The 26,407-nt window shown below is 49.1% G+C and overlaps 2 protein-coding genes and 1 long non-coding RNA gene across 6 annotated transcripts in view; 2 read left to right on the top strand and 1 right to left on the bottom strand.

The window, feature by feature from the left end:
* Positions 1-1,089, top strand: part of RHEB (Ras homolog, mTORC1 binding) — a 40,646-nt gene extending 39,557 nt beyond the window's left edge. For all 4 annotated transcript variants that reach the window (XM_080578555.1, XM_080578553.1, XM_080578554.1 and 1 more), the window contains one exon: positions 572-1,089. In XM_080578555.1, the coding sequence (XP_080434681.1) occupies positions 572-664 (93 nt within the window). In that variant the 3' untranslated portion in view covers positions 665-1,089. The remainder of the gene's footprint in view (positions 1-571) is intronic.
* Positions 709-9,264, bottom strand: LOC308188970. Its single transcript, XR_013945912.1, has 2 exons — positions 9,137-9,264; positions 709-8,393 (listed from the first exon to the last, which is right to left on the bottom strand). It is a non-coding gene; the product is annotated as an uncharacterized lncRNA (long non-coding RNA).
* Positions 8,417-17,763, top strand: CRYGN (crystallin gamma N). Its single transcript, XM_080578556.1, has 4 exons — positions 8,417-8,742; positions 9,132-9,380; positions 10,735-10,880; positions 16,324-17,763. Exons 1-4 carry the CDS (start codon positions 8,722-8,724, stop codon positions 16,457-16,459), a joined length of 552 nt encoding a protein of 183 aa, XP_080434682.1. The 5' UTR covers positions 8,417-8,721; the 3' UTR covers positions 16,460-17,763.
* The last annotated feature ends 8,644 nt before the right edge of the window (positions 17,764-26,407 follow it).

Raw genomic sequence — 26,407 nt, 5'->3', positions numbered from 1 at the left:
GTGGTCTTGCACCATGTCAAATCGCGTTGTTAACTGTAGATAAGATGAGAGCATCACAGTGGTGTGGAGGGACTTGGCTCTTCTCACAGATGAAGAATATTAAATTAACCCTCATACTGGGAAGTGCTTCGAGCTGAAAAATCTGCCTTGTTCTGTAGTTACTTGGAATCTTAAAGATTACGCGGGGGAAATGAATTGGTTTGTTCTCTGGAGAAGCAAAGCATCAAAATCTTCAATGCTGTCGGTCATTCAAAGCAAATTTATTATTTACATACTTAACTATAAGTCTGCTTTATATTTTATTAGCTCTCTTTTGAGTATGGCTCAATTCAAACTTTCTCTCTCTGCAGTGATGGAGAAAATAGTTGAGGATTGTTGTGGAGAAGGGTTTTACGCTATTCCAAAAGTTTGTGTTCAAAACTGAAATTACCCTATTTTCCCTCTGATTTGAGAATGTGCTTTGGACATGCATTTATCTGTTGGTATAGCCAGTGAAACCACTAAGAGTTTTTTTTTTTTAAGTGTCTGGTAGTTTCCTCTTACCTACTAATCTTGTTCTCTCTCTTTGCAGACTGCCGTTGATGTTTTTAAGAGGATAATTTTGGAGGCAGAAAAAATTGATGGGGCAGCTTCACAAGGGAAGTCTTCATGCTCAGTAATGTAATTCCACTGCAAAATCTGAAAACACTGGGAATACATTCTACCTGAAGAAGCAAAACTGCCCGTTATCTTTAAGGATAAACTATGCTTCTTTTTTTTAATTTTATTTTTATTTTTTTCTTCTGTTAACCTGAAAGATAAACAGTTGGTTTGGAGCCTTTCCCTTCAGATTATGTTAAACTCTGACTCCTGTGCAAATGGCTTCACTTCCATTTTCAAATTTTAAGCAATCATATTTTCAATTTATATATTGTATTTCTTAATATTATGACCAAGAATTTTACTGGCATTAATTTTTCAGTGTAGTTTGTTGGTTAGAATAATCATCAAAAATGATGCATATTGTTACACTACTATTAACTAGGCTTGGATATCAGTGTTTCTTTGTGTTAAATGTATACTTGTAAATAAAATAGCTGCAAACCTTAATGTTCTGTTCATAATTTTTTGTTAGTTGCCCCATGTCAGCTTGCTTTTATGAAAAATGTTCACCTACTGGCCTTAAGAGGAAGTGTGGGATCCCTGGAACCACTGGATTGACTATTGCTTAGGCAATCCCAACCATTTTTTTTGCTACTAGAACTCCAGGGTGGCCAAATAGCTCAGCTGTATTTTGTGCCCTGTGATGGAAAGGAGATGCAAGGGACACCTTGGTCTGATGTGGAAGGGAAGACCTGGATTTTGGCAGCCAACCTACGCTGTTTTTTCCTTTGTGTAACTGTAAGAGCTGTGGAGGAGAGGGCACGGAGCTCTCCCAAGGAACAGGCCAGTACACACCTGCACTGCAGACTGCTCCCGTCGCCTTGTAACTAGGAGCGCTTTCAGGATGGAGTGGATTTATCCAGGTTACACGTGTAGACTTGCTAAGGAAACAAAAATGTCACTTAAAATAAATTGCACGTCTTGAACAAATTGATGTGAGTTGTTTATCGTGCATTTCTATACTTGTGCATCCAGAGAGGTGGGTGGTCTCCTGGCACCTGGCCTCTCACCGTGTCAGTCCCACTGCAGCTCTGGACTGCTTCATCCACCACTTGCGAGCTTTTGCTGGGCTTTTGGACTCAGGGCTTAACGAGCCTTAAAACCTTAAGTCTGGAAACAAACTAATTCAACTATGTATTTAAAAAGATGTGCAGTTGACCTACTTTGTATAGAAGAAGATGCTGATTTAAGGGAATGTTTTATTAAAGGAAGTGTTTTCTCATGCATTTCTGTGTCCATTGAAAACTTTTGATTCCTGCCAGGAATAAAATGGAAGGGAAACTTGCAATGTTTTTGCAACCAGAAGTAGCTTTTGCATTTCATTCTGTTCTAAATGATGCAAATGGAGAAAGTCTCATCTCTTTCTTGTACAGTGGTTCCCTCATACTATTGAGTAAATTGTCTAAACTCCACATGTGAGATTAACTGGCTTCCTGGACAAAAAGGTTTTTGAAAGCTCATTTCTGTTACCTAAATTTTCATACCCTTACAGAAGTTGAACTTGTATGTGATAGATCACAGAAGTTCAGCACCATCGGTGTGCTCATTCAGGGACAAAATACATGCTTTCATTTCAGAACCAGGCTGATGTGGAGCTGTGTAGCAGGTTTCCTTCACAAGAACGCAGAAGCAGGGCAATTTTTCTGGTAATGAAGTTGTAGAGGATTCAGAAAATGGTTGTCAGTGGAGCTCAGGGTCAATGTGTCTGTTTCGTGTCATCCTTCATTGCCTGATCCTGAGACGATTTCTTGCACAGCCAGTGTCTTTGGCATTGCATTCTGGACATAGTATTGGGGAGTTACAAATTCCTGTGATTACTGATATGTGTGTGTATATACATATATATATGGCTTGAAATAGGCAAGTTTAGTATCTGACTTGTCATGTATGTAGGCATCAAAAGCTGGAAGTTAGAGTACCAGACACCTCAAATACTCCATATACTAATTAAAAAAAAAATGTCCACATGTACTTGTAATCTCTGAAGCCTGAAAAAGTTGCTTCATTAAAGCCTTAGCAGCTAGCACACTTAAAGCCTTAAAGGGTGTGGATGAGGAAATGTGCAACTTGATAGTCTTGAGATAATGAAGGCCCTGCTTTCAGTGGTGAAGCTTTTCAGGGGAGATCAAATGCAGATGCAGGTTCTCTGGATTATTTGCAAAGAGAACTTCCAAGAAGTCATTTTATGTAAGAGCTGAAAAAAGGCATCCAACATAGATTGTTTTCTTTGTCCTATGGCTGGCTTATGCAGCAAGAAATGGAAATTATTCTGCTTGCCCAAGCCTTTCTCTGCTAATAAGGTCTAGAGAACAGCCACATGCGATAGTCTTGCAGTTTTAATGAAATATGTAGTCGGACATGATCAGCGTGAACCACTTGCACTTGGGGATCCAGAGATTTCAGGTGACTTCTCGGGATGGCACCTTCCAGCAGTCAGGATTGTGGGCAGCTTCTTGCTTCCTTACACTGGTGAAAGGGGGTGGGCAATCTTGGAAGCCCTGTGTTATGAATGGAAGCAAGAAATAGTATTTAACAAACCGCTGCCTGCCTGGAGTTCATACAGCCTTGTCTGGCAGCTGCCCTGATCCTGCTGAGGATTGTAATAAATGGTGTACGGGTTAAAAGGTAAATCACGAAGGCAATGACAAGTTCTCTGGCCTGGGCTGGAGTAAGTTTGGTGCACACTTAATGGGGCCCAGCCTTATTCTTCAGGGATGGTCATTGGCGAGGGTGGATGTGCAAAGATCCTTTTCCTGAGGAGGAAATGAGCAAATTTTAACTGCCATAAGTCAAGTTAAATTCCCTCTGACTTGAGCGGGCTTAAATTGGTTCTGGTAACAGCTCCTGCCTTACTCGTGCTCCTGTCCAACTCCGTGCTTTGCTGCATGAAGACAGAAAGCGCTCGGGGGTGCTGAGGACCACAAAACCCTTGGGACTGGTGCTGTTCAGCAGCTGGAGGATGGACTGCAGGCAGAAGGTGGCTACGTAACGCTGATTTTTCACTGCTTCCACACCGGGTGAACGCTGGCCCTGTCTGATTGACTTTGCAGTGGGGGGTGCTTGGAGTTGGTCTGCCTTGGGGCTGGGCAGTGTCGTGCCTCATGTTTCTTCCCATCTTCTGCAGAGGGGTGTTGAGCGCCCACTGTTGTTCCCTAGAGAAGAAGCTGTGAAAGTGGGTTTATGGCTCCCTGGGGCCTGCAGGAGCTGTCTGGTAGTAGCTGAGCTAAGTAATCTTACATTATTGCCCAGCCAAGGGTGGAGCAACATGGACTGAAACTGGACTTTGCATAAGAAGTTGTTATAGCATTGGAAGAATTGAAGCCTTCAGGCTTTCCGTTTTCTAGCTTCTTTGAACAGAGAAGTTCCTACACCCAAACGTGCACCCTGACACCGAACGAGCAGCTCAGGCGTCGCTCCTGCAGTTACCTTGCTGCTGCAGCCAGCTCGCTTCTCCAAGCATGAGACAGGCCGCGGCCTGAAGTGGAAAAGGCATCCTATGTCGTTACCTTACTGTGTGCTTTCACCTTTTTTAAAAGAAATGTGCGGCCTCACACCTTTGTTGCTACAGAAGGTGTGCTGCCGCTGCGTGCTGGTGTTACGGGCACTGATCCACCCAGGCTTGCTGGGCTTAGGTCGCTAATTAGCGCCGCTGTGCTGCGGCCTCTCGAGAAGGAGAAATCAACAGGATCTAATTAGTCCTTATGTAATCAGTACGGCTCATCTTCGGAGCATGCTGCTAAGGCTGGCTAATCTTCACAACCTCATCTAATAAGGTCAAAATGACTCCCCCTTCACAGCTGGGGGAGGCAGGGCCTTGCGGCAGATGTCCTTCACACGCGGGCACGGAGGAGCTGTGGCTGAGCTGGGCCTGGTGCTAGGTGTCCTTGGCGGCCCAGCTGCTTCTGCCACATCCTGTTCCCGAGTGAAACAAAATGGAAACTGAAAGGATTTTACCAAAAACCTGGGACTTTCTGACATCTTCCAACATGGGATCCAAGTCCCAGCTCAGTCCGCTCACTTATGTGGTCCTGCTTGTTGAGATGTGCAATGAGCTACACTAATACTGAGCCCAGAGTCTTCCTGACAATAAGCTTTTGCTTATTTTTTCAGTATCCATCTCTGAAATGCAGCTAAAAAATATTTGGCTTAATCCGACCAGCAGGTGCCAACTGTGAGGCGTGGGGCTGTTTTTCACAGTGGGAAACTGGCCAGGTCTGAGCCATGATTCTGTTACAGAGTTTGCGCAGGCATTAGGAGGTTTTTTTGGAGCCTGCACTCTTATGTGGTGACACAGGGTTTGTCATGGACACGTAGGTCACCAGGATGCGTGGTAGGTCACCAGGAGCGACCTGGTCTGGTGGGAAGTATCCCTGCCCATGGCAGGGGGTTGGAACGAGATGGTCTTTAAGGTCCCTTCCAACCCAAACCATTCTGTGATTCTGTGTCAGGGGGAGCCACGCCTTGTGGAGATGTTGCAGAGGTTACGTCTTGGTGCATCTGCAATGAAGACCACGTGTAGAGCAGTGGCTGTGTAGCTGGTGAAGCCACCTCTAATGAGCTAGAAGTACCTCTTATGGAAGTACATGAAGACATCTGTGAGCTTTTAAGCTAGATGGCCTTTTGAAAGCAGTAAGACACAGAAATGTACAGGGCCTGGTCTTACACTGCTTTGCAAATACCCAAAGCTCTTCCAGAAGTCGGAGCATGGCCCTTTCAAAGGGTGCGAGGCAACTTCTTGGCTGTTGCTCACCTAATTATTATTTGCATGGAGTCGCACTGCCCATATGAGGTGCCTCTGAGCACAGGACGGCGTAACGCTAATCCTGTGCCAATAAACATTCCTGTTAGCGTTTGCTGGGTCACTCCTAAAGCTTTGCCTCCAGGAGTCACACCCCGCTCTCTTGAGGAAATCTCTTTGTCAGAGGAGGAGCAAGTTGGGCTTCTCCCCACCTTACCTCAGGTATTCCAGCAGGATCTTGTCAGCGCCACGTAACGCAGCAGATCTTTGTGGGACCGTCGGCGTCTGCTGAGCAGCACGGAAAAATCCCCCCATAAAGCCCATAAAACACGCCGTCGAAGCAGGCGGTGGTGTGTCACGGCCACGTTTGGGGCACTGCCCGGCCTGGACTCGTTTCCGCCATGCTCACGGCCTGGTCCTGTGCTCGCAGGTCCTGAGGTGGGACATGGGGATGAGGGCGGGCCCACTGGGGAGATGGTCCTGGGTGGTTGTGTGTGGGCTGGTAGCACGGCCACGTCTACTTCTGTGGTAAAACAGCGCTCCTTGGGCAGCAGTTCCTGCTCAGGCCCCAGCCAGATGGGGTCAGAGAAGATGTCCGTCAGCCCAGTGTCCTGTCATGCCAATGGCGTTGGCCTGGAGGGGACAATGAGAAGAGGGCCAACGTCTGGCAGTGTGTCCCCAAGTCCACAGCCAAGCCACCAGCCAAAGGGCCTTCAGCATCAGGGAAGGGGCTCTGCGATAGCCACAAGGGATTTTCCTTGAGTTTCTTGGTGAGCTTTTGTTGGGCGCTGCTGAGCAGCTGGCACCAGCAGTGTGCCATGGCATCAAGTCCTTCCCTCCTGTGTCCCCAGCAGAGCCATGGGGCCTCCAGGAGGCCCGGGGCCTCATCCAGGGAGTCCTGTGCCTCTCAGCTGGGAGAGACCAACGGAGAGGACGTGTCCTGGATGCCAGTGGGTGTCCAGCCACCCCTGCACCCGCTCTTCTGGGGCTGCTTCAGCACTTTGGGGCACCTGGAAGCAAATGTCGCCTCCAAGGCTGCAGCCACAACCTTTAGGCCAAAATTGGGAACAATGGGAAAATGGAGCTGTGGGCTGTGACACCTGGGGACAGGCTGGCTGGGCCTGTGCTCCTGCAATGCCGTGTTGCTGCCGAAATCGTAAGCTCTGGGGCTCATCTGCGGCAGTATGGGCATCAGCCCGACACCACAGTTGGATGTGGGTGACAGAGCCTTGGCCCAGGCTGCCCAGAGGCTGTGGGGTCTCCTCCTTGGAGAGCTCCAAAAGCCGCCTGGCCATGGGCCTGGGCACCCTGCTCGGGGTGGCCCTGCTGGGGCAGGGGCTGGGCCCGAGGGACCCCGAGGTGCTGCCAGCCTCACCAGGCTGTGATTTTGTGATATGATCCTGCAACCAGGCACCAATGGGAGGTCAAAAGGCTGCTAGGGGCTGTAGCCTTTTTGTCCTTTACAAAAGAATAGGGGGTTTTGTCCAAGAATTAGGATTTGCAGTTCTTCAGTATTATTTTTTTTCTTTTTTTTTTCCTTTTTTTTTTTTTAATGGCTCCTTATTTTTTTCATATCTTTAACATGCTTTCTCAAAGAAATATGAAAAAAAGCGGTCGCGCCCTCTTTCTGTCTCCTTAAATAGCTTCCCAACCTGTTGGACAGCTTCTAACAACCTTAACAGCTGGGCTGGAGTCTCAGGACGTCCAGTCCCTGCAGATTTAATTACAGCTCGCACCTTAGGAGACACAGGGAAAATCCCACCGTGAGACAGGGCCAGGGGAAACCCGGCTTCGTGGTTAGCTTGCTTTCGTGGTTATTTTGGGGGCCGGTCTGCAGTGAATGTTGTGGGTCTTCCTCTCCGCTCACCGGAGAGCTGATGGAAACAGCTGCAACCATTTTGATAATGGCACGGTTTTGTGGGTTTTGTTTCTTCATTAATTAGCTGTTTCTCCATTATTTCCTGGACATGGAGACGCAAGCAGCTTTCCTGCCCCCTTTCCTGTGGCAGTGAGGCAGGTTTGCTTGGGCTGGCCGAAGGATGCTCTCCCTTCCCCAACACACGCGTGCCTCCTCCCTCCTCCTGCACATCCCAGCCACTGGCGTCCTTGAGCTCAGCACACACGCTCATTAACTTTTACATCTTAATTGAAAGGGCGGTATGTGATTAATCCTTAATAATCACCTCCTTTCTTCGCAAATGGTCTGTAATCTTAAAATGAAGCAGTTAACGAGGAGGGAGGGAGGCCGGGCTGCGCTGCGGGATGAGGCTGCAGGCACGCGGAGGGGTGGGAGCAACCCGCCAGGAAGGGAGTTTTGGGGATGGATTCGAAGCATGCACCCCGTGGGGTTTGTGGGCTGGGGCTTTCCTTGGCTCTTTGTCCTGAGAAGTCTCTTAAAGTCTCTGGATGCATAGCTGCATCTCTTAGAGCATAGAAGAGAACAACGTGAGGCTGGTTTCTATCAGAATCACAGCCTGATGAGGCCGGCAGCATCTCTGGGTGCTTTTGGAGCTCTCCAAGGAGGAGACCCCACAGCCTCTGGGCAGCCTGGGCCAGGGCTCTGAGATAGCGTTTGAGGTGCCAGATGCAGAGCATCCACTGTGGTAAAGCCATAATTGCAGTTCTTTGGGAAATATTAATTTATGGTCAATGGTATTGCTTTAAAATCCCTCTAATCCTGCCTTATATATGCCTTTTGGTGCTGAAAGATGGAAATATTCATAAAAACAATGATCATGAGTAACACGAGTGAGCTTGTGAGCCCAGCCACTGTGCTTTGGAGGGGATGAGGTCCGTGGTGCTCAGAGATGCCAGTTAACGGGGCTGGAAGGTCGACCAAGAAACCATTTCTCTGATGGATGGGGTGCAACGTGCTTCTGGTGAGGAGTCTTCCAAGGACATTTGCCACACATCAGTAGTGGCGGAATACTCTGGGAAAAAAGCAACAGCCGTCTGGTAAAGAAACAGCCGTGCTTCGAATGACTTCCTTCTCCTTATTTTCTTGTTGTCTGCTCTGTATAAGAATAAAATAAAAAAAAAAAAAACAGAAATCCTTCAAAAAGGAGCAGTAAATGCACACCGCTAATTGACCGAAGCCCTGCCAAGCAAATCTTTTGTTAAATCGTCTGCCCGAAATCAAAACCCCGCGCTCAGCAGGCCCCAGTACCACCAGTTCTGCCTACTAAGCACGGCCGCGCAAAGCCCCGGCTCCTGCCGCTTTGTCCCAAAGCCCTCGCGACAGCAGCCCCGTCTGCCCCCGCTGCTATATAGCGGGGTGGCCGACGGCTCTGTGGTTTTGGTTTGGCTTCCCCTTTTTGGTCTTGGAGAGCAGCCAGCAGAAAATGTCTCAATACTCAGGAAAAGTGAGTAAAACCCAACCGCTCGGCTCTCGCCAGGGGAGCCCTGGTTTCTATGGGGTGAAGGTAAAAAAAATTTGGTAGAAGGGATGGGGAGGGTGCAGCGAAAGGAGCCGCGTTTGAGAGCGGAGCTTCCTGTTTAAACATTCCTGCTGGAAATATGTGAGGGAGCGAGAAGTGTCGTAAATGTGGGATGCGCTGCCTTCCCAGAAAAACAAACACGGCTCTCGGAAAAAAAAAAATGCCGGGGATGGTTGCATGCTCCTTTTGGGAAGTGGCTAAAAAACAAACCGACCCCGAAATGATGCATCTGTGAGAGGTTCCTGTTGGCTTGACATCAGGGCCTGGCTGTGCCCTGCTCATCACCACCATGCCCTTCTCCTTCCCCATCCCAGATCACCTTCTACGAAGGGAAATGCTTCACGGGCAGGAGGCTGGACGTCTGTGGGACCTGCAGCAGCTTCCAGGACCGGGGGTTCTTCAGCCGGGTCAACTCCATCTGCGTCCGGAGCGGGGCTTGGGTCTGCTTCGCCCACTCCAACCTCCAAGGGCAGCAGTACGTGCTGGAGCACGGCGAGTACCCCCACTTCCATCGCTGGAACGGCCGCGGCAACCGCCTGGGCTCCTGCCGGCCCGTGGGGATGGTGAGTGGCTGCCCGCGGCTTGGCCGAGCGTGTCCTTGTCGTGGATGAAGCCTTGGAGGGGACACAGATGCCACGGGGCACCAAATGCAACGGCCTCGATGGGAACGGGGTTACTCCTGTGGTTTGCAGACGAGGTGGGGACGAACTGATGGCATCACGTGCCTTTTTCACGTGGGTTGCTGCGAGATGCTCAAAGAGGCTCAGTGCTGGGACAAATAGGGACTGAAGGAGCTCAGCATCCCCATGTGCGCCCCAGGGGCTTCCCAAGCCGGACCCATGGGGCAGCTGCTCCAGGTGGATTTTATCTGCATTCTCTGCTATTGGAAAAAAGAAATCAAATAATTCCAGACTACCACCTCTTTTTCCCCAAATGGAGAGCCCTCCCCTTACGAAGCTTTTAAAAGCACCACCTGGAGGAAGGTATAATTGCGAAGGTTAAAAAGCAGCAAAGAGAAGTGAAGCTGGGTTCATTCTCCCTTTTTTGATTCTCCCATCCCTCGGGACCCCCAGGGCAACCACCCAACCCATCCAGGCCTGGAGGGGTTTCTCGCCGGCCGCTTTTTGGCACGGCGATGGGCACCTCCTTCCCAAAGCACCCCAGGGCATGGCTCACCGCTCCTGCTGCTGGTCCTTACACGGAGGGATGCTTCCCGGGGCCCAGAGCCAGAGCAGAGGGTGCGCCTCCCCTCCTGGCCCTCTCTTTTCCCCCGCTGGATGTCCGTGAGCGCTTTCAGGCGTTTCTGCAGCACGGATTCCCGGAGGAATGTTTGCTCAGGCGCCGTATCCGCTCGCCTGCTGTGGGGTTTGGCACCGCAGCCTGGCCGTTCCGTGCCTCGGCGTGGTTTATTTGAAGTATGCGTTTAGGTATTCTTTGAATTCGGCTTCAGAAACCCCGTTCAGCTCGGTCTGCCCCGTGTGCCTATGCTGCAGAGAGGCTGCAGGACTCTCCCCGGAGGAATTCACCTCATTTCACCCTCAAGGGTTCAAATAACGATGCTGCTGTGAAGGTTTCCCTTCCCGTTCTCTGTTTTATTTCTTTTCTTCAAGAAAGTCACAGCGGCTCCTGTAAGGAACCGTAGATTCCTAATTAATTATTTGGGGGAAACATTATGACATCTTTTCCGGGGGGGGGATTCACAGGGAAGAGGTGGCTGCGTGTGCCCGCACGAGCGCAGCGGCTGCAGCTCGACATGGCCGGGAGGTGGCACGAGGTTATGGCACGAGTTCTTCCTCCCGTTTCCACCCCAGAACCTTCCCTCTTTATCTCGCAGAAGCTGGGGAAACAACTCACCGTGGGCTGATTTGTTTCGTGGGTTGTTTCTTTTTTGGCTGACTCCACTCCCTCTGCCCCCAGCACGGCGAGCACTACAGGATGGAAATCTTCGAGGGGAGCCGGTTCAGCGGCCGCAGCCTGGAGCTCACTGAAGACTGCCCCTCGCTGCAGGGACAGGGCTGGGACAAGCCCTGCGTCAACGCCATCAAGGTGTACGGCGACGGCGCGTGAGTATCCTCCGCGTCCCTTCCCGCACGCCCTCCGGGGCCAGCGTCAGAGCGAGGGATGCGGCTGCAAAGGAGCCAGCGGGGGAAAGCCTGTTGATGCTGGAGGAGTCTGGGGGAGCCTCAAAATGTTAGTCAAGCCTGGGGTTTAAAGATGAATTTTGGTGACTCCAGTATTGAGTGTGGAACGGGAGCTGCTGCCAAGGGGCATGATTTTTGTATGGTGAAAGGTTGCAAGAGCTCTGGGGCACCTTGAAGATGCATGAAACTTAAAACTTGGTTTTCCTTCCTTCCTTCCTTCCTTCCTTCCTTCCTTCCTTCCTTCCTTCCTTCCTTCCTTCCTTCCTTCCTTCCTTCCTTTTTCTTTCTTTCTTTCTCTTTCTTTCTTTCTTTCTTTCTTTCTTTCTTTCTTTCTTTCTTTCTTTCTTTCTTTCTTTCTTTCTTTCTTTCTTTCTTTCTTTCTTTCTTTCTTTCTTTCTTTCTTTCTTTCTTCTTTCTTTCTTTCTTTCTTTCTTTCTTTCTTTCTTTCTTTCTTTCTTTCTTTCTTTCTTTCTTTCTTTCTTTCTTTCTTTCTTTCTTTCTTTCTTTCTTCTTTTTCTTTCTTTCTTTCCTCTTTTTTGTTTTGTTTTTAACATTTCAGTGCATGTTTCCAAACACCTCTTTAACACCCTCCCAGAGGCTGAGCTCTGGGTGCTGCAGGTCAGGGCTTTTGCTTTGCAAGCAGCTTCTCCAGGGTTTCCTGCAACCCCAGGAACCTCCTCGGACACCTGAAGTCCCGGGCATCTCACCTTAAAATTAAAACATTTCTTGCAAAGACCGTGGCAGCTGCTGCAGCATGGAAGTGGGATGCCCCAATGGGGTTTTTGGGCACTCCCCTGTCCCTCATGAACCCACTTTGTGGATGCGTTGCACAATCCTCCTGCCCAAAAGCCCTGCATGAGTGGCTTTGCCTTGGTCTTGCTGTTGGGTGGCAATGTGCCTTTGTGCCCCATGAGCACTGTGGCACTTTGCCTGTCCTGTCCTGGATGTTGCGCATCTCGTGTGCGTCAGGTTTGTGATGCTGGGCACTTTCTGTCCACAGCAACATCTTCCCAAAATGGGGAAGAGTTTGGTGTGCCCTGTGACTGAGACATCCTGACCCTGGGTGTTCTGCAGGAGCCTTTCCAATTCAGCCAAAATCTCCACATTTCAAAAACAAACAAACAAAAAAACAAACAAAAAAAGGGTTTATGGTCAGGCAGTGACAGTTCATTAAAACCAAGAAGCACCCAAGGGAAGCAGTGGCCAGAGCCCACTGGGGACCCCCTTAGCACTGAGCATTTGAAGCAAAAGGCATTTGAGCAGTGGGGAGAACCAGCACCATAAAGCCAAGAGAGAGCCAACGAGTGTGCTAAGAGTTGTAGGACCACTCGTTTACCACAAGTGTCCCTGTAGTAGAGACTGGAGCTGGAGAAATTGGGATGCTGCCCAGAAACGTTCAAGCAGTTAAATTTTTCATATCGAGTCACACCCCCCAAAAATATATATATATAAAGGCCACAAAACCTTCTTTCCCTTGCATGGGTCAAGATAGCTCTGCCTGGTGATGGTGAAGTCCTGCCTCGGCCATTTGGAGAGCAGAGGAGATGCAGTCACCAGAAATGAGGAGAATTTCAGCCGCAGGCTCTTTCCAGCTCATCCCCAGACGAAAAGCATGTCTATACCACCCTGCACATCCGAGAGCGATGTAAAGCAGGGCTCCTCTGAGCTTCCAGCAGTGCCCAAACCTCACTCCGCCGTTTTTTTCCCTCCTCATTCCCCCGGCATGACATTGGTTGGATACAGAAATATTTGCTTCCCCTCCAAAGCCCGTGGATGGTGCCACGTGCCGCGAAAACACTGCTTGCTGCGCCTGCCTTTGGCATTGTGTGGGGCTCAGGGACACGTTCCTGTCCCTTTGGGGCTGGGGACACAGGGACAGAAATGGTGCTGGTGCAGCTGTTGAGGCAATGCTGGGAACGAGAGCGCTGTTCCGGGGCACTCGGAGACGTTACTGCCTCCATGGGAGCTCGGCGGTTTGATGGCAAGCGGCTTCGCGCTTCCCACCTGCAGGGGATTGCTTGGAAATCATTACTTTAAAAAGCTGAATTTGTTTCACGGTCTGGGAGAGAACACCTAAAAAAAGGGCTTTTCTGAACTATAGTGACATAACCTGGAGAAACCAAACCAAACATTTATTCTGCCCGAATCCTACACAGGGAAGGATGGAGCTCCATTGCTCGGTCAGAGCTGAACCTGCAGCACCCACCGGGCTCCCATGCCCAACCCATCGGCCGGCTTCAGAGCAAGCCAGGGCACGTTTCAGGAAGAGATGGGTCAGCGGACCGCAGGTTTTTGGTTTTCTCCTGAGGCCAAGAGGCTGAAATTCCCAGGTTTGTGGTATACGTGCGGGTACGGCGAGCGAGAAAGAGCCCCTCCTAGCAGGCAAACCCAAGCCATGGGCTCCAGTGTAAACGTCTCATTGACTTCAGTACAGCTGAGTGTTCGTTGTGCTAATTACTGAGGCCCTTCAGACAGGACAGGCTGAATTTTAGTAGCCACAGCAATTTTGGGGTGAAGCAGTGAGTTTCCGCCAACGTTGGCCTGTGTGTTTCCCCTGCCCCCATCACCCCTGCTCTTCTCAGCGTCCCTCCCCGGCCACGAGCAGGTAGAACGGAGCCAGGTTTCTTGCTGCCAAAGCCCTGCTGGATTTTCAGCGTGAGCAGCCAGGTTCGGCTGACGGGGCCCCAGCCGGATCCACGCAAGGTTCATTCCAGCGTCCTCTGGGTTTATGTGCTAATGAAACGCAGCACGGAGATGTTGGGGGGTTGTGTGCTCTGTGCCTGGATCAGCTCGCCCCTGCTGGGCTCGAGGACAGGATCGTCTCGTTTCTGGGCTGACTGACTCCATTGCCTCGGTTGCTGATGTTCTGGGGGAACGTAAATTTTAGGAAATAAAGGAAGAGCTAAGTAAGCCGTACAATCCTCACTCATCACCTTGCACTGCCAATACGCTTCAATCCCATCCTTCTGCTCTTCTGCTCTTTTGTTTCGCTGCCTTCCCCTAAGCAGGGGGGCTCCCCAAACCGGTGGGCTCTCACCACCAGAGCAGGTCGTGCCGTCCGCTTCCATCTGCCCCAGGGCCTGCTCAACTGCTCCACTGACCCCGTGGACACATGAACCATGGGCCTGGAGAGAAACGCAGGTTTCTGGGGCTACGATGGGCTGCTCTAGCCCCGCACTGTCCCCTGGGGTCCCTCCGTTGCTGAACGATGCCCTAGAGAAGGGTTCGAAGAACCACCATCTCCTGGTGGGCCAGCAACGCCCTGCGACCTGGAGGTGAACAGCCCTGTCCTACTGCCGTGCATTATTTTCAATATTAGGTGTTCTCAGCGGGAGGGAGTGATTGGAAGGCGCAGAAAGTAGGAGTGGGAGCTCTCTTCAAGAGTTTTTGAGGGAGAGGTGGTGAGCTGATGGAAGAAGATCACCCAAAAATACGCAGGGATGCGTTGCTGGGATGGGGTAGAAAAGGAAGAAAGCCAGGCATGCCTTATGAATAAGGCGGGGTGTATTCAGAGGAGAATGGCAGTGGTGTAAATTCTTCTTAATTAAGCTGAAGGGCTGAGCACCCTCTCCGAGGGGTCAGGTACACGAGGGTGCACGCGGCTTCGGGGCACCCTGCCGGTACGCGATAGTGGGCAGCCTTCAAGGAAAGCCTGAGGACGACTTTGCAGTTCTGCTTCTGATATAAACCGGCTGCAAGAAGTGCCAAAGAATGAACTTGTTTGTTTGCAGGGAACGCTCAGGAGCCAACTGTCTTGGCTGAGCACATTTCGGCGATGCTGTGTGCTTGCGGAAAGGAGCAGGACCACCGGGACCACATGGGTGGGTGCCCTTCAGAAGTGCAAAATAAATCTAGACATGTCTGGGAGTCCGTGGAGTGGCTCAACTAAACACTCTAAGCTTTTCCTTTTTTTTCTTTTTTTTTCTTTTTTTTTTTTTTCTTTGATAGTGCTCATGGATGACTGGTTTTATAAACAACATTTTTCCTAAGGGCTGCAGCTTTCAGCTCTGGGTCAGATTGATCCGAACTCAGCAGCTGTTGTCTGACCCTGGAGGCTCAGCAGTCACTGGCCCGTGCAGGACTTAAAGGAGTTTCTCCCTGGAAATCCCACATGCAGTAGGTCCTAACCAAGATGTCACAGCTGAATGTCTGGCAAGAGATCGACCACAAAAACTGAATGATTTGGAAGATTAACCTTGTGCTCTGCTGTCATTGCGGAGCCCGCAGATGGGACGAGGAGCAGAGATCCGTGAAAAAATGACCTGTGATTCTGGGATGAGACGAATGAGGCAGAGATGAAAAGTTCAGCAATGGCAGGGTGGAAACCTAAATGTAAAACTATCAGAGCAATGGTGAAATGATTAAAAAGCACCAGAGATTTAAACAGAGGAAAGAGGTGATAGTTGTGGCCGCATTAAGACCATGGCATGGTGCGTATTAAAAGGATGAATGGAAAGAAGAGCAGCAAAATGTGTCCTCTTCAACCATCAGAATTGCTCCTGTCTTGAAGACCTTCAACTGGATATGCTACAGGTATGCTAAAGAGACTTGGCCAAGCTAGGTGAAGAGGTCAGCTGTGCCAAAGGGTGCTGAGTGCTCTGCCTATGTGACTACACTCCAAGGGAAAGTTGGAGTTAACTCTGGGCGTAGAGACAAGGTGAATATAACAGACCCCAAACCTGTTCCCTGTTAGAAATGTCAGAGAGAATTGCTAGGAAAAAGAGAAATTACTAAGCGTGGCTATAGACATGGTTCCCATCACAGCTAAAGAGTCAGCTCAAGGAGGTAAGATTTATTTCCAGCGTAGCAGGAAGGATATTTCTCCTTAGAGTCCAAAATGTGTTTACCCAGGGGCAGAGGGGACTTTTGGGGTACACCCCAGGAATTTTTTCTTGTCCAGCCTTTAGGAATTCTTCAGACCTGCCTTGCTTCTGGCCCCTGAAGTTTGGTTTTATGATTTAAAATTTTAAATTTATTAGATTTTTTGGGGACTTGTGTCCTTCTTTAGCGCTGAATGCTGTGAATCTGTTTCTGTCGTGTGTGGTGAAGATCAGATTTGTTGCATCTCACTCTGCTCCTGCATAAACATACAACTCCTACAGCAATGTGAAGGGGGAAGGCTCTGGTCGCAGGCTTTGTTGCTGGTGTAACCCAAACCAACTTCTGCCCAATCTGGCTGTGGGGTGACTGCCAGGCTGTGCTGGAAAATCTTCTGGGGGCTTTTTGTGTGCTGAATGGGGCTGGGGCTGCAGGCCTTGGTGGTTCACAGCACAGAAGCTCCTAAATGCAGCTGCTCAACGCGTGGCCAAGCCCAGCTTGCACAACGGGGCCGCGGGGCCCCACGTAACCCTCCCGTTCCGCTCAGGTGGGTGCTGTACGAGGAGCCCAACTACCGAGGCCGTATGTACGTGGTGGAGCGGGGCGAGTTCAGCAGCTTCAGAGCGTGGCAGGCGTGCAGCTCAAGCGTCCAGTCCGTCAGGAGAGTCGTCAACTATGTCTAGCTGAGCTCTCAACCCAACAGCTGAGACCAGGCATCACCCCCTCTCTGCCCACTGGCCCAAGGAATAAATCATTAAACATCAGCTTTTGGCTCGACGTATATTTTTTTTCCATCGATTGTATGAGTTCGAGAGGGAATGGACTTGAAACCTTTCTGAGCTTGAGCTACGTGCCGGGATTTCATTCTTCCTGGTGCAGAGATCTATAGGGAGGACACAGGGGTGATGGCACAGGTCTCCTCCCAGAACTGGTGGTGACAAGCAGACCTGGGGAACCTCAAAACGCGCTCCCAGTGTGGTTCTGGTCTGAGATGTGCTTGCTGTGTCCCGTCCAAGGCCACCACACGATGGACCCAGCCAGCTCCTGATGCCTGGAGGGGGTCAGGGTGCTACACACACGTGCTGTGAGACATCAGAGGGGTGTGAGCTGCTCATGCCGTGCTGGGACACACGTGAGGCTCATGCCCCAATCTGACTGATCCATGGGGCCCATCTGAGTGCCATGCGCCGGTCCTGATTCGAAGGCGATGGAAGTAATTCCTCCTGACTTACTTTGAGCTTAGATCAGCACACCCTGAAAACCATATTAAAAACAGATTCCAAATAAACAAAATAAAAACATTTTAGGGGTGGCACCAAAGTATGCAGCCGCAGCTCTGCCACTCGCACAGCCCTCATCCCTGGGTGCTCCCAGCCCATTTCCCTCTCCAGCTGTCTCTGCTCACCCAAGCCCACACTCGGTGTTCAGCAGCTCCTCCTTATCTTGCACAGAGCCCATCAGGCCCACAATAACACATATATGCCCATATAGGACATATATGTGTTATGGGGGTATGGAAACAGCTAAAAAACCTACATTGTGAATTTAACAACGTTTCAGTTGATGTTTCCCTTAGCAGCAATACAGGCAATGATGTCCCCTGATGGACAACAGCTCCAGACTGTGATGGCCATGTCCTGGGTGGCTTGCAGTGACACATGGCCTGCTGGGGCCGTAAAAATATTTAAGCATCTTTAATGGATTGCAAGGTATTTCTGGGTCGGAAAAGAAGGCAGGGAAATGATTCATTCATTGAGTAGGATGCACAAATGTACAACTCATGCATCAACTCTTGCGTACTTCGTTTTCTTTTAATTAAATGCAGCTTATGAAAGATTTTAGGAGTTCTTCCAGGATTAGCATTGCTCTTGCTTTGTGAAAGATCTAATCGGCTCCCGAGTTCAATGCACTCTATTAAAAGTTAATATTCAGTCACATGTGTTGCTCTTGTTGTGACCTTCCAGACAGTAATCTGTTAAAAAAAAAAAAAAAAAAAACACAAATGTGCTCCCAAAGAAAGATGGGCATTGAACTGTGAGTACCTTTAAAAGAGTTTCATTCATGTGAAGCACATTCAATGTCACGGTGCAGTATGAAGGATGAAGAAACAAAGGGTTTAAAATAAGCCCTAACAGGAATCCCAGATGCTCTGAGTTGCTGGAGGACAAAAGAAAAGAAAATAAAGAGGAACCATCCAAAACAGCCACCCCAATTCCCCCGAGAGCAGCGGTCTAAGACCAGAAATCCACACACCTGGGTTTCTCCACACTTGGCTGTCCTGCTGAAGCTGGGTCAGACCTGAGAAACCCCGGAGAGCTGAGCTGTATGGATTCCAGATTTCAGTGGCTTGGCAGCCCTTAGGGGGGAGCACGGACATCCCTCCCCTTCCTTAACGTGATGCATGGGCATCTGCACGTACGCACAGATGTACAGCCCCACTCGGACATACAGGCACTGCATGCAGGTCCACTCCTTCTATACGTCTCAAATTCAGGTTGTTTATGTGTTTTGGTGGGTTAATATTCATTATTTAAACTGCGGAGGTATCTAGGAGCCCCAGTCCTGGGCTGAACCCTGCTAGGGTTAAAAGCAGAGAAGAGGCAGCCTGGTTAAGCTGTGCGGTTGCGTGTAACCAGCACTTAGCTACCTATAGCACGCCTTACACATGTCCGTGCTATGCCTCCAGACCACACGCTCATCATTTATTAACACGTGATATCCCATTTATGAGCACACTCCCCGCACAAGGAGCCAGTCTCATGTGAACATTTCATTTAAAACCATCCTCCGTACGTAGAAGCGTCATATCACTGGAAGCTGGCGGCGGGGAATTGTGTTTTTCCTTTTTTTCTTGATTTGAAAGCTAAATGTGGTGGACATGAGCCTGGTGGTGCTGCAGAACGTGCACTGCGTTGGCAGCGGGGGGACGCAGCTCGCCTTCTCTTCCTCTTCCCTCCTCCTCCTTGCTAAATCTGCACTTGTTTAAAGGACAGAACGTACGGATCCCATATGCACGCTGGTGGTTAGGGTGGTGGCTGTTCTTAAGATTACTGACATTGCTCTAGTATGAAACGGTCTGATTTGTGTGTTTGTAGCATATAAAAGCTCAGTGACAGAAGTGCCAGCTTGCTGGGAAGTGGATGTGAGATCGTGCAGCACAGATCTGAGCCGCACGGCATTAAACTGCATGGCTGAACGAGCTCTGCTACGTGCACCCAGGCAGCAAGCAAAGGATTAAGTAAATTGGAAACCGTCCTACAAAATGCCAGGATAAAACAAAGAGTCAAAAAAAAAAAAAGAACAAAAGGGGCAAGTTATTAATTACAAGAGAGGGAACTAAATGAAATCAGCTCCATCTGGAAAGCCAGGAAAGCCCTAATAATCAGCATTACTGGGCTTGGCCAGGCTGCTGCAGTGTAATATTCAGAATAACTTTGAATTACATCTGGCCCCAAAGCCAGTAGCTCCTGCCAGAATGCCTTTATACACGAATGTCCTTTCTCTGTAGCTGGATAATGTGGGAATTTGATGGAATATCTTTTGCAAATGAATCTGTGGAAGACATCTGCACAGCTACAGTACTTTCGCATTGCTACATTACCCAGCACATGGAGAGATCCTCGCGTCCTTTCTTTTCTCTTCCTCCAGAGCCACCTATTTGGATCAGGTAGCAATGAATTCACTCTTCCGTGTCTGCTAGAGCTGTTTTCTTGGTTCTTTGAGCAGAAAGCCTGGCTCCGCAGTGACCTCCTTCACTGGCTGCAGCAAGGCAATGAGCAGCTTCAGAGGACATCCCTAACCTGGCACCAGGAGAGCCATGGCCACTGTTAAAGCCTAAGCAATGACAGGGCAAAAATGTAGAAGGGGACACATCTCAGTCCTCTGGGAGCACGGACAGGTATCCTGGCTCCCATGAAAAGTTTGGTTTTAGCTGTTGTATTCAAGTTAAGGAGAAGTTGCCTGAGGTGAAAACAGGTTTGCCTTGGAGATTTTCACTCCATGGGCTCAAATTATTGCCCAGGAATAAATCTGATTTAGCTGAGAAGCCCTTGAGTCAGATGATATCTATGTGCCTGATGTGGTCAGCACCCTCAGCATCACAAACGGCAATTCCTAACCCCCCTGGTCTATCGGAGCGGTTAAAGCCAGCTCCATAAATCTCCAGTGACAGGGACTCCCGTAGGGGCTGTACCTTGGTGTCCTCTTGCTCCAAAAGTTCGATCAGCCATCGTTCAATCCAGCAGAGGAGGTGCAATAGCGTATCATCAGTTTTGAGTTGTTCCCGTACAACTGGTGACAATGGTGACAAGTTGGTGACAACGAAGGAAGCCAAACACACCCACGTGGAAGAAAGTGTGGAAAAGGACAGAAGGGTTTTAGTTTTCCATGGAGGGACAGAAACACTGAGGAGCAAACAGGTACGCCGTGTTTTCCACAGATGGCTGACCATCTTGGTGTGGTTCGGCACAAATCCATTTGTACTCGAGTCAAGCTGCCCCGCTTCAAGCCTGTTAGCACGTGGAGGAATGCGCCAGTGTTCGCAGTCAAATTGCACGTGGAGCAAACCCGAAATCATACTGAAATTGTTAATGTCGATTCCTTCTTTAAAGAGGATGATCTCCGGTGGGTTGTGGTAAGCCTGCACTTTGGGTAGGCATTCACACCTGCACTCGCCCCATCCAAAATGTTCTAATGGCTTCCCCTCCGTTGGAAGGGATGGCTTTATGTGCTCCTGCTAGGACAGCACAGGGTCTGGGATAGTGAAGGATCAGTCTCTGATCACCCCTGAACCGGTGTCTGTGCCATCATCCCCTTCCTCGCATGCCTTCATGAAGGCAGCCACCACCAAAACAAGTCTCTTCCCCCTCCGTGAACCATTGCTGTATGTTCCATATGCCACGGGGTACTAGCACGTAACCGAGCCTGCCCCGACACGGTAACATGCCTGACTCTCCAGGCTTCGTTCCGCTTTGCAGGGCGGGATGAACATAAATCCTGTTCGTAAATCATCCTCGAGCTTTCGCAGTGAGAAAGCACCGTGTGGTCCAGTCCACACGCAGAGCTGACCGGCTCAGCTATGCGAGTGCAGCAGCTGTTCCAGTAATGTAAGTGGGAACCAAAACTGCTGAGATTTGCAGAGCTTTATGTGGTTGTCATTGGTTTTCTTGGCTGGTAATGCAAGAAGAAAATAATAACATTTGAGTCATCTGAACCTACAATAATAATAATAATAATAACAGGATTCCAAAGGCTTTATTTTGTGTGTATCCTGCTATTATTGACTTGTCCTTTGAAATTATTTTTCTGAGAATAATAGAGCTTCTTTTTTCAACTGGGGGCTGGGGCCAGATTCATTTATCTTCTACCCTTAAAAAAAAGAGAGAAAAAAAAAGTAGGCAAACACCATTCTGGCTTCTGGAATTTATCGTTTCAGTTCAGATCTTACTACAGAGCTGGCAATCTGCATTTCAAGGGTTTCAGACTTCTTTTTCTATAATTTATTAGTAAGTGATGTATAACAGTCAGCTCCCTTGACAATAAAGGATGACATGCCCCATCAGAAACAGGGACTTCTATGGCACTGAAAAACCTTCTGACTGCACTGACTGATTCTTCTTTTCAGCTGCATTCAGGCAATACAGGTTTGGAGACCAAAAAAAAAAAAAAAGAAAGAAAATCTGGTAAGAATCCAAAAACTCTGTAACAGACCCCCAGGCCTGGGATTTGTCTAATAGATTGCTATTAAAGAGTTCTTTGGCTGGAAAGAAATACCAGACAGAGTTTCCCTTGTTCCAGTTCTTGGGGTATTTTTCTTTTTCCTTTTTCTTCTTTTTTTTTTTTTCCTATGAAGTTGGCATTTGAATATCCAGGTCAAACTTGCAGTTGAGATGTTGGAAGGTCAAGGGGAGGACACAGGTTACCAGATTCTCAAAACTTGCACTGATTTCTTACAGAAGGTGCTGTTTCCCCACGACCTAGTTTGATGGAATGGTAATAGTAAGAATAATACCACTGACAATAATAACAAAAACAGTCAAATCAGTGATTTTTCTATTTGGGTCCAAATCATCCTTTGAAAGAAGCAGCAAATGCTTTAGCTTGTATGGAAAAGACTCAAAACTGTCTCAGGAGACTCCAGCCTCAGTCCTTTTGCAGTTCTTGACTTTTGCTGGGTGCAGCAGCAGCGGGGAAGCTCTCATTTCCCAGTCTCAAAGTGCAATTACCCAACGCCGAAGGCAGGCAGTGCCAATTACTATGAATTAAGGCAGTCCCGGAGCTGTGTGCTGGCTGATGCAGCCGGTCCCAGAGGGACACAGCCTGGCGCGGGGCTCTGGTGCGGAGCTGGCTCATCGAGCAAGCCACGTAGTACAGTTGAGTTTGTTTAGCCCGACTGCACTGATTTACGGCGGCCAAATAGCTGGCCAATGCTGTGTATATGCTCCTATATGGTTAAAGATCATTCTTCACATTTCCATTCCCGTACAAGAGCTCCAAGGCTGCATAGTTCAGCAGTGCCACAGAAAAGTAGCTATTGTTTTTATCATTTCAGTGGTTTTGTTGTGAAATCCACGCTTGAGGGGGGAGGAAAGTCCCGGAGCAGCTGACCAAGGTAAACAGCATCTCCTCAGTCCTCGTCCTTTCCTTCTGCCCCTTCTGTGCTACTGTAAATTCCTGGGAAATCAGCTCTGTGCTGAATACATCAAGCACTCACTTAAACCTATGCAGAGTTCTGATTTGTTGTAGATGATACATCAAATTTAAGGTTGAAAGTGAATCAAGACCATTGGTTTGAGCAGCTGCATCTTTGCTTCACCGCCACGGAAGTCGGGAGAATAAGCACCTTACTCATCAGCAAAGGGTAATGGAAACCACAGACAAATTTAGAGGAGAGAGAGGAAGAGTATATTCCCTAAGCTTAATACCCTTAGCAAATGTAGCCGTGGCTTTATCAAAATCAGTTGTAGGTAAAACCGGGCTCTGACTCTTCTGCTTCCTCGTTGCATGTCCAGGCCTAACGGGGATGCGAAGGGTTAACAGCACAACTGCTGGTCTCCTTTGTATTTATCTGTATGGCCATAAGTAATGCATATTTTGAGCAATTGCATCCAAAATGAACAGATCTGTGAGAGGAGATGGATCACTTACAGAGCAGAACAGGAAGAGCCTGCAGCTGTCTTCCAAAAGCACGGAGTGGTTATTTTCTAGGTCCTAGTGCCGTTCCCAGCATATCCTGAGGCTCAAACACTTAATCAGCATGATTATCATCACACGAAAGCTGCCAAAGAGTTTGATTTGCACATTTACTTTTTTTTTTACTAAACGAATAACCTTTCCAAAACCCCGTGATGCCTGAGCCTCTGTCATAATTCTTCTGAATTTTGGATGGCTTTCCTGCCTGTTTGGGGTTTGGCGCTTGAGTAGAGAGGTGTAATAAGAAAAGTTATTCACAGGAGAGTGTCAGATAGAGCAGGCAGCTCAGCCTGATTTAGCTAAGGCCTCATCCTCCTGGGGCCGAAGCCTGGCCGTGGCGTGAGCAGATGCAGCAGCTCCTATTGCTTTCAGGGGGAACCGAATCTGCTCGGGGTAAGGGAGGGATTTTGTTTCAGACGAGCAGATGTTTCGCCAAAGTGGTGCGAGCCGCAGGGAGCCGCGCCGGGCCCGTGCGTTTCCATCGCTCTTGGATCGCAGTGGGGGCATCGCCGCTGCCCTGCGACAGCTCTCCCTCTCGGGGTGCTCGAGGCCTAGATCTCCGACACCCCGCCCTGCCTAGGCCGCAGGAGGGCCCTGCTGGCTTGACGAGGGTGCAGGCTGAGAGTTATGGGGTTATCTCAGCAGTACCCTCCAAAGCACCTCTGCGGGCGCGGTGACCAGCGAGTGACCACGTTTTACAGCCCAGCGTTGGGCTGGGGAGGACCAGCTGGGCCTCCACCAGCAGCACCAGCCCCAGCTCACCCCCGGGCTTCGTGCTCACCCCTGCCCGTGCTCCACTTCTGCCAGTACATCCAGAGCTTCCATAAAGGCTCCATGAGGCACATATAAGCTCCCGTGCCTTTTTTCTTCGTCTCCGCTTTCCATTTGTGCTTGAATGTCACCAGAATACAGCACAGAGCCTCCTAAGGAGCCCAGGGTCCTCTCCCTCCCTTTACAGCCTTGGTTCTTGGCTTCTCCTCTGAATCACAAAATGTCCCTTGCCCTGCAGCCAACTCACTGCTCTTTCTTCTGTTTCTTCTCCACTTCTCTCCCTCTTTCTCTTAAATAGTTGGCAGGAGGCCCTTTCTTTCATAACTTCCAGTCATTTTTGCCAGGTGACCCTGTGAGTAATCTCCCCCAACAAATAAGCAAAGGCCTGGTTAAAAGACCACTCCTGGCAGAAAGCACATTCCTCTTCTGAACCCCTTCATTACCCCTCCATTGGACCTCTCAGGCAAACAACACGAAACTGTGTTCACCCGCGTACCCAGGCCGACACGGCTCTGTGGCACACACACTCGGTTTTAATTTCCCACCCCGGTGGATGGCTCTGGGAAGAAGTTAACCTCTTGAGGCCAGAAAAGAGGCAGCAGAAGAAGACTTAATGGCTTCAGTGAGTCACACACGATACTCCATAAAGTGGCACGGCAATTGCCTTTATTCCCCAGGGCTGCGCGCACCGATTTGTATTTTTATGTTTTTGGTCAAGTTTCACCCAACTGGCATCTTAAATGTCACGGTTTATATCCTAGATGAATCTCACTTGCGAGTGTCGTTGCTAAGACAGACCATATTGTGGCATCAATTTTTAATCAGGCTGTTCCCTGCAACTCAACAGGGAGTTCTGCCTGAGATCTGCTGGCGGTATAAATCAAGAAGTTGTGCTGTTAGCATTTTTTATTACTCACTTTATGCCTCTGCATGAGCAAGAAGGACGATAAAAGGAGGAAGAGGGAATTTAACAGAAAAAAATAGCTGAATATCACATCTTTTCTGATGGGATCTGTCTACCTTACACCCGTGAAAGTGCAAACAGCTCCAGCCCCCCTTGAGATTCAGTTTGTTTTTAATCCCAGCCCTTAGATGCTTGAGTTTGCTGATATTTGCCTGGTGAGGAGCTGGATGCTGGACCTGGCACGTGTGGGCTGCAGGACTCAGCAAACTGCTCCTCACCATCGTGCCTCTGGCCGTGTGGCGCTGGTATCCGCTCCGTTCTGCAGGACAAAAAGCACTGCAGATCTCCCGGCCCCACCTAACCCTCTGCACTGGCCATGGTTCAAGTCCACCCAGAGTGTATCAGTGCATTGTTTTCGTGGGCAGCTGGAAAACCTCAGGAATGAATGGAAACAGACGGTCGCGGACCAGCTAAATTGCACTCTCTCCTCCCGACAGCAAAGGACTCCAGCAGGGGTGCCTTCTTAAAAAAAAGGCTAAGATGAACTCTGGTAGGGGAGGGAAAAAGGAGAACAGAGATGAGGAAAGATTTATTCACCAAGCAAGCCGTGGGGACGTTTGGGAAGTGAAAGCAGACTGACATCCCACCACCTTGTCACACCATTAGCAGCACACGGCGTCGAGCTTCCTCCTGCTACCCTACAGCTGCCATTTTGTGTCTCCCCAGTGGAACACCAGCCACCATCTCACCAGTCCTTCATGCTCTCTTTATGACACTGATTTCAGGGGGGTTTTGCTTGGGCCTGGTGAAGCTGTAGCAGCGTGTTCCAGTTCTACTCACCCAACAGCGATGAGAAAAAGAGACACAGCTTGTTCACTGATGAGCCCAGAGCGCTCAAGTCACCTGTGAATTTACTGCTGGTGGCTAGAGGTGGAGGCTGTTGCAGTGCAGTTTCCCTACGCAAACCCATATTAGGTCAGCTAGAAGTAAAATCAAGCCCTAAGGGCAAGAGTACTTGAAAACACGGTGCTATATTTGTTGTAGGTGAAAAAAAAAATGCACCTTATAATTAAAATATATGTGCCTAAAAAGAGTAGGTGCATCATGTGAAGATTTTCTCTGTGAAACCAACTGGGATGCTGCATTCGGGTGGCTCACACTTCAGAGGTGCTAGTAAATCCTATTAAAAAAAAAAAAAAAGCCTTTTCCTGCCCCTCTTAAACCTCCTGGAACAAAATTGCAATTCCTGCTGTACTGGGGTCAGGAGCAGGGGCAGTCTGGCCATGAAGACCAAATCTTCATCGTAGCTCTAGAAGACTTTTCAGGTTCGATCAAGGAGGTGTAGGAGATCATGAACAATCCTCCCTTACCTAAGGCAGCACGGCGATTTGGTTCTACTGACAACCAGGCAGACAAACAATGGAGAAATCTTTCAGAGGCCACATGTGAATACAATTGTTGTAATACTGCATAGGTCACTGGTTGTATCTTCAGCATTTTTAGAATTTTGTTTTTTTGTACCAATGTCAAGAGTGCTGGGTCTCTCAGCCTGCGTCAGTATAAATCTGGATCGATGCAGTCAAAGCCAGCAGAGTTGTATCAGTGCAAAATCAGTTAAAACAGGCTCAGAATCAGGCTCAGAAAGTCAGTCTTGTGTCACTTAGTAAGACATATTTCTTTTGGCTTCCATTTAGATGTGGTCCTTAAGGAGTCTGTCATAAGAGATATATGGTCTGGGCAAGAGGCCAGCTTACCGTCTGGAAGG

The sequence above is a fragment of the Anser brachyrhynchus genome, assembly GCF_964034855.1.
Source record: "Anser brachyrhynchus genome assembly, chromosome: 2".
NCBI lineage: Eukaryota > Metazoa > Chordata > Aves > Anseriformes > Anatidae > Anser > Anser brachyrhynchus.
This window is presented reverse-complemented; position numbering and strand designations above follow the sequence as displayed.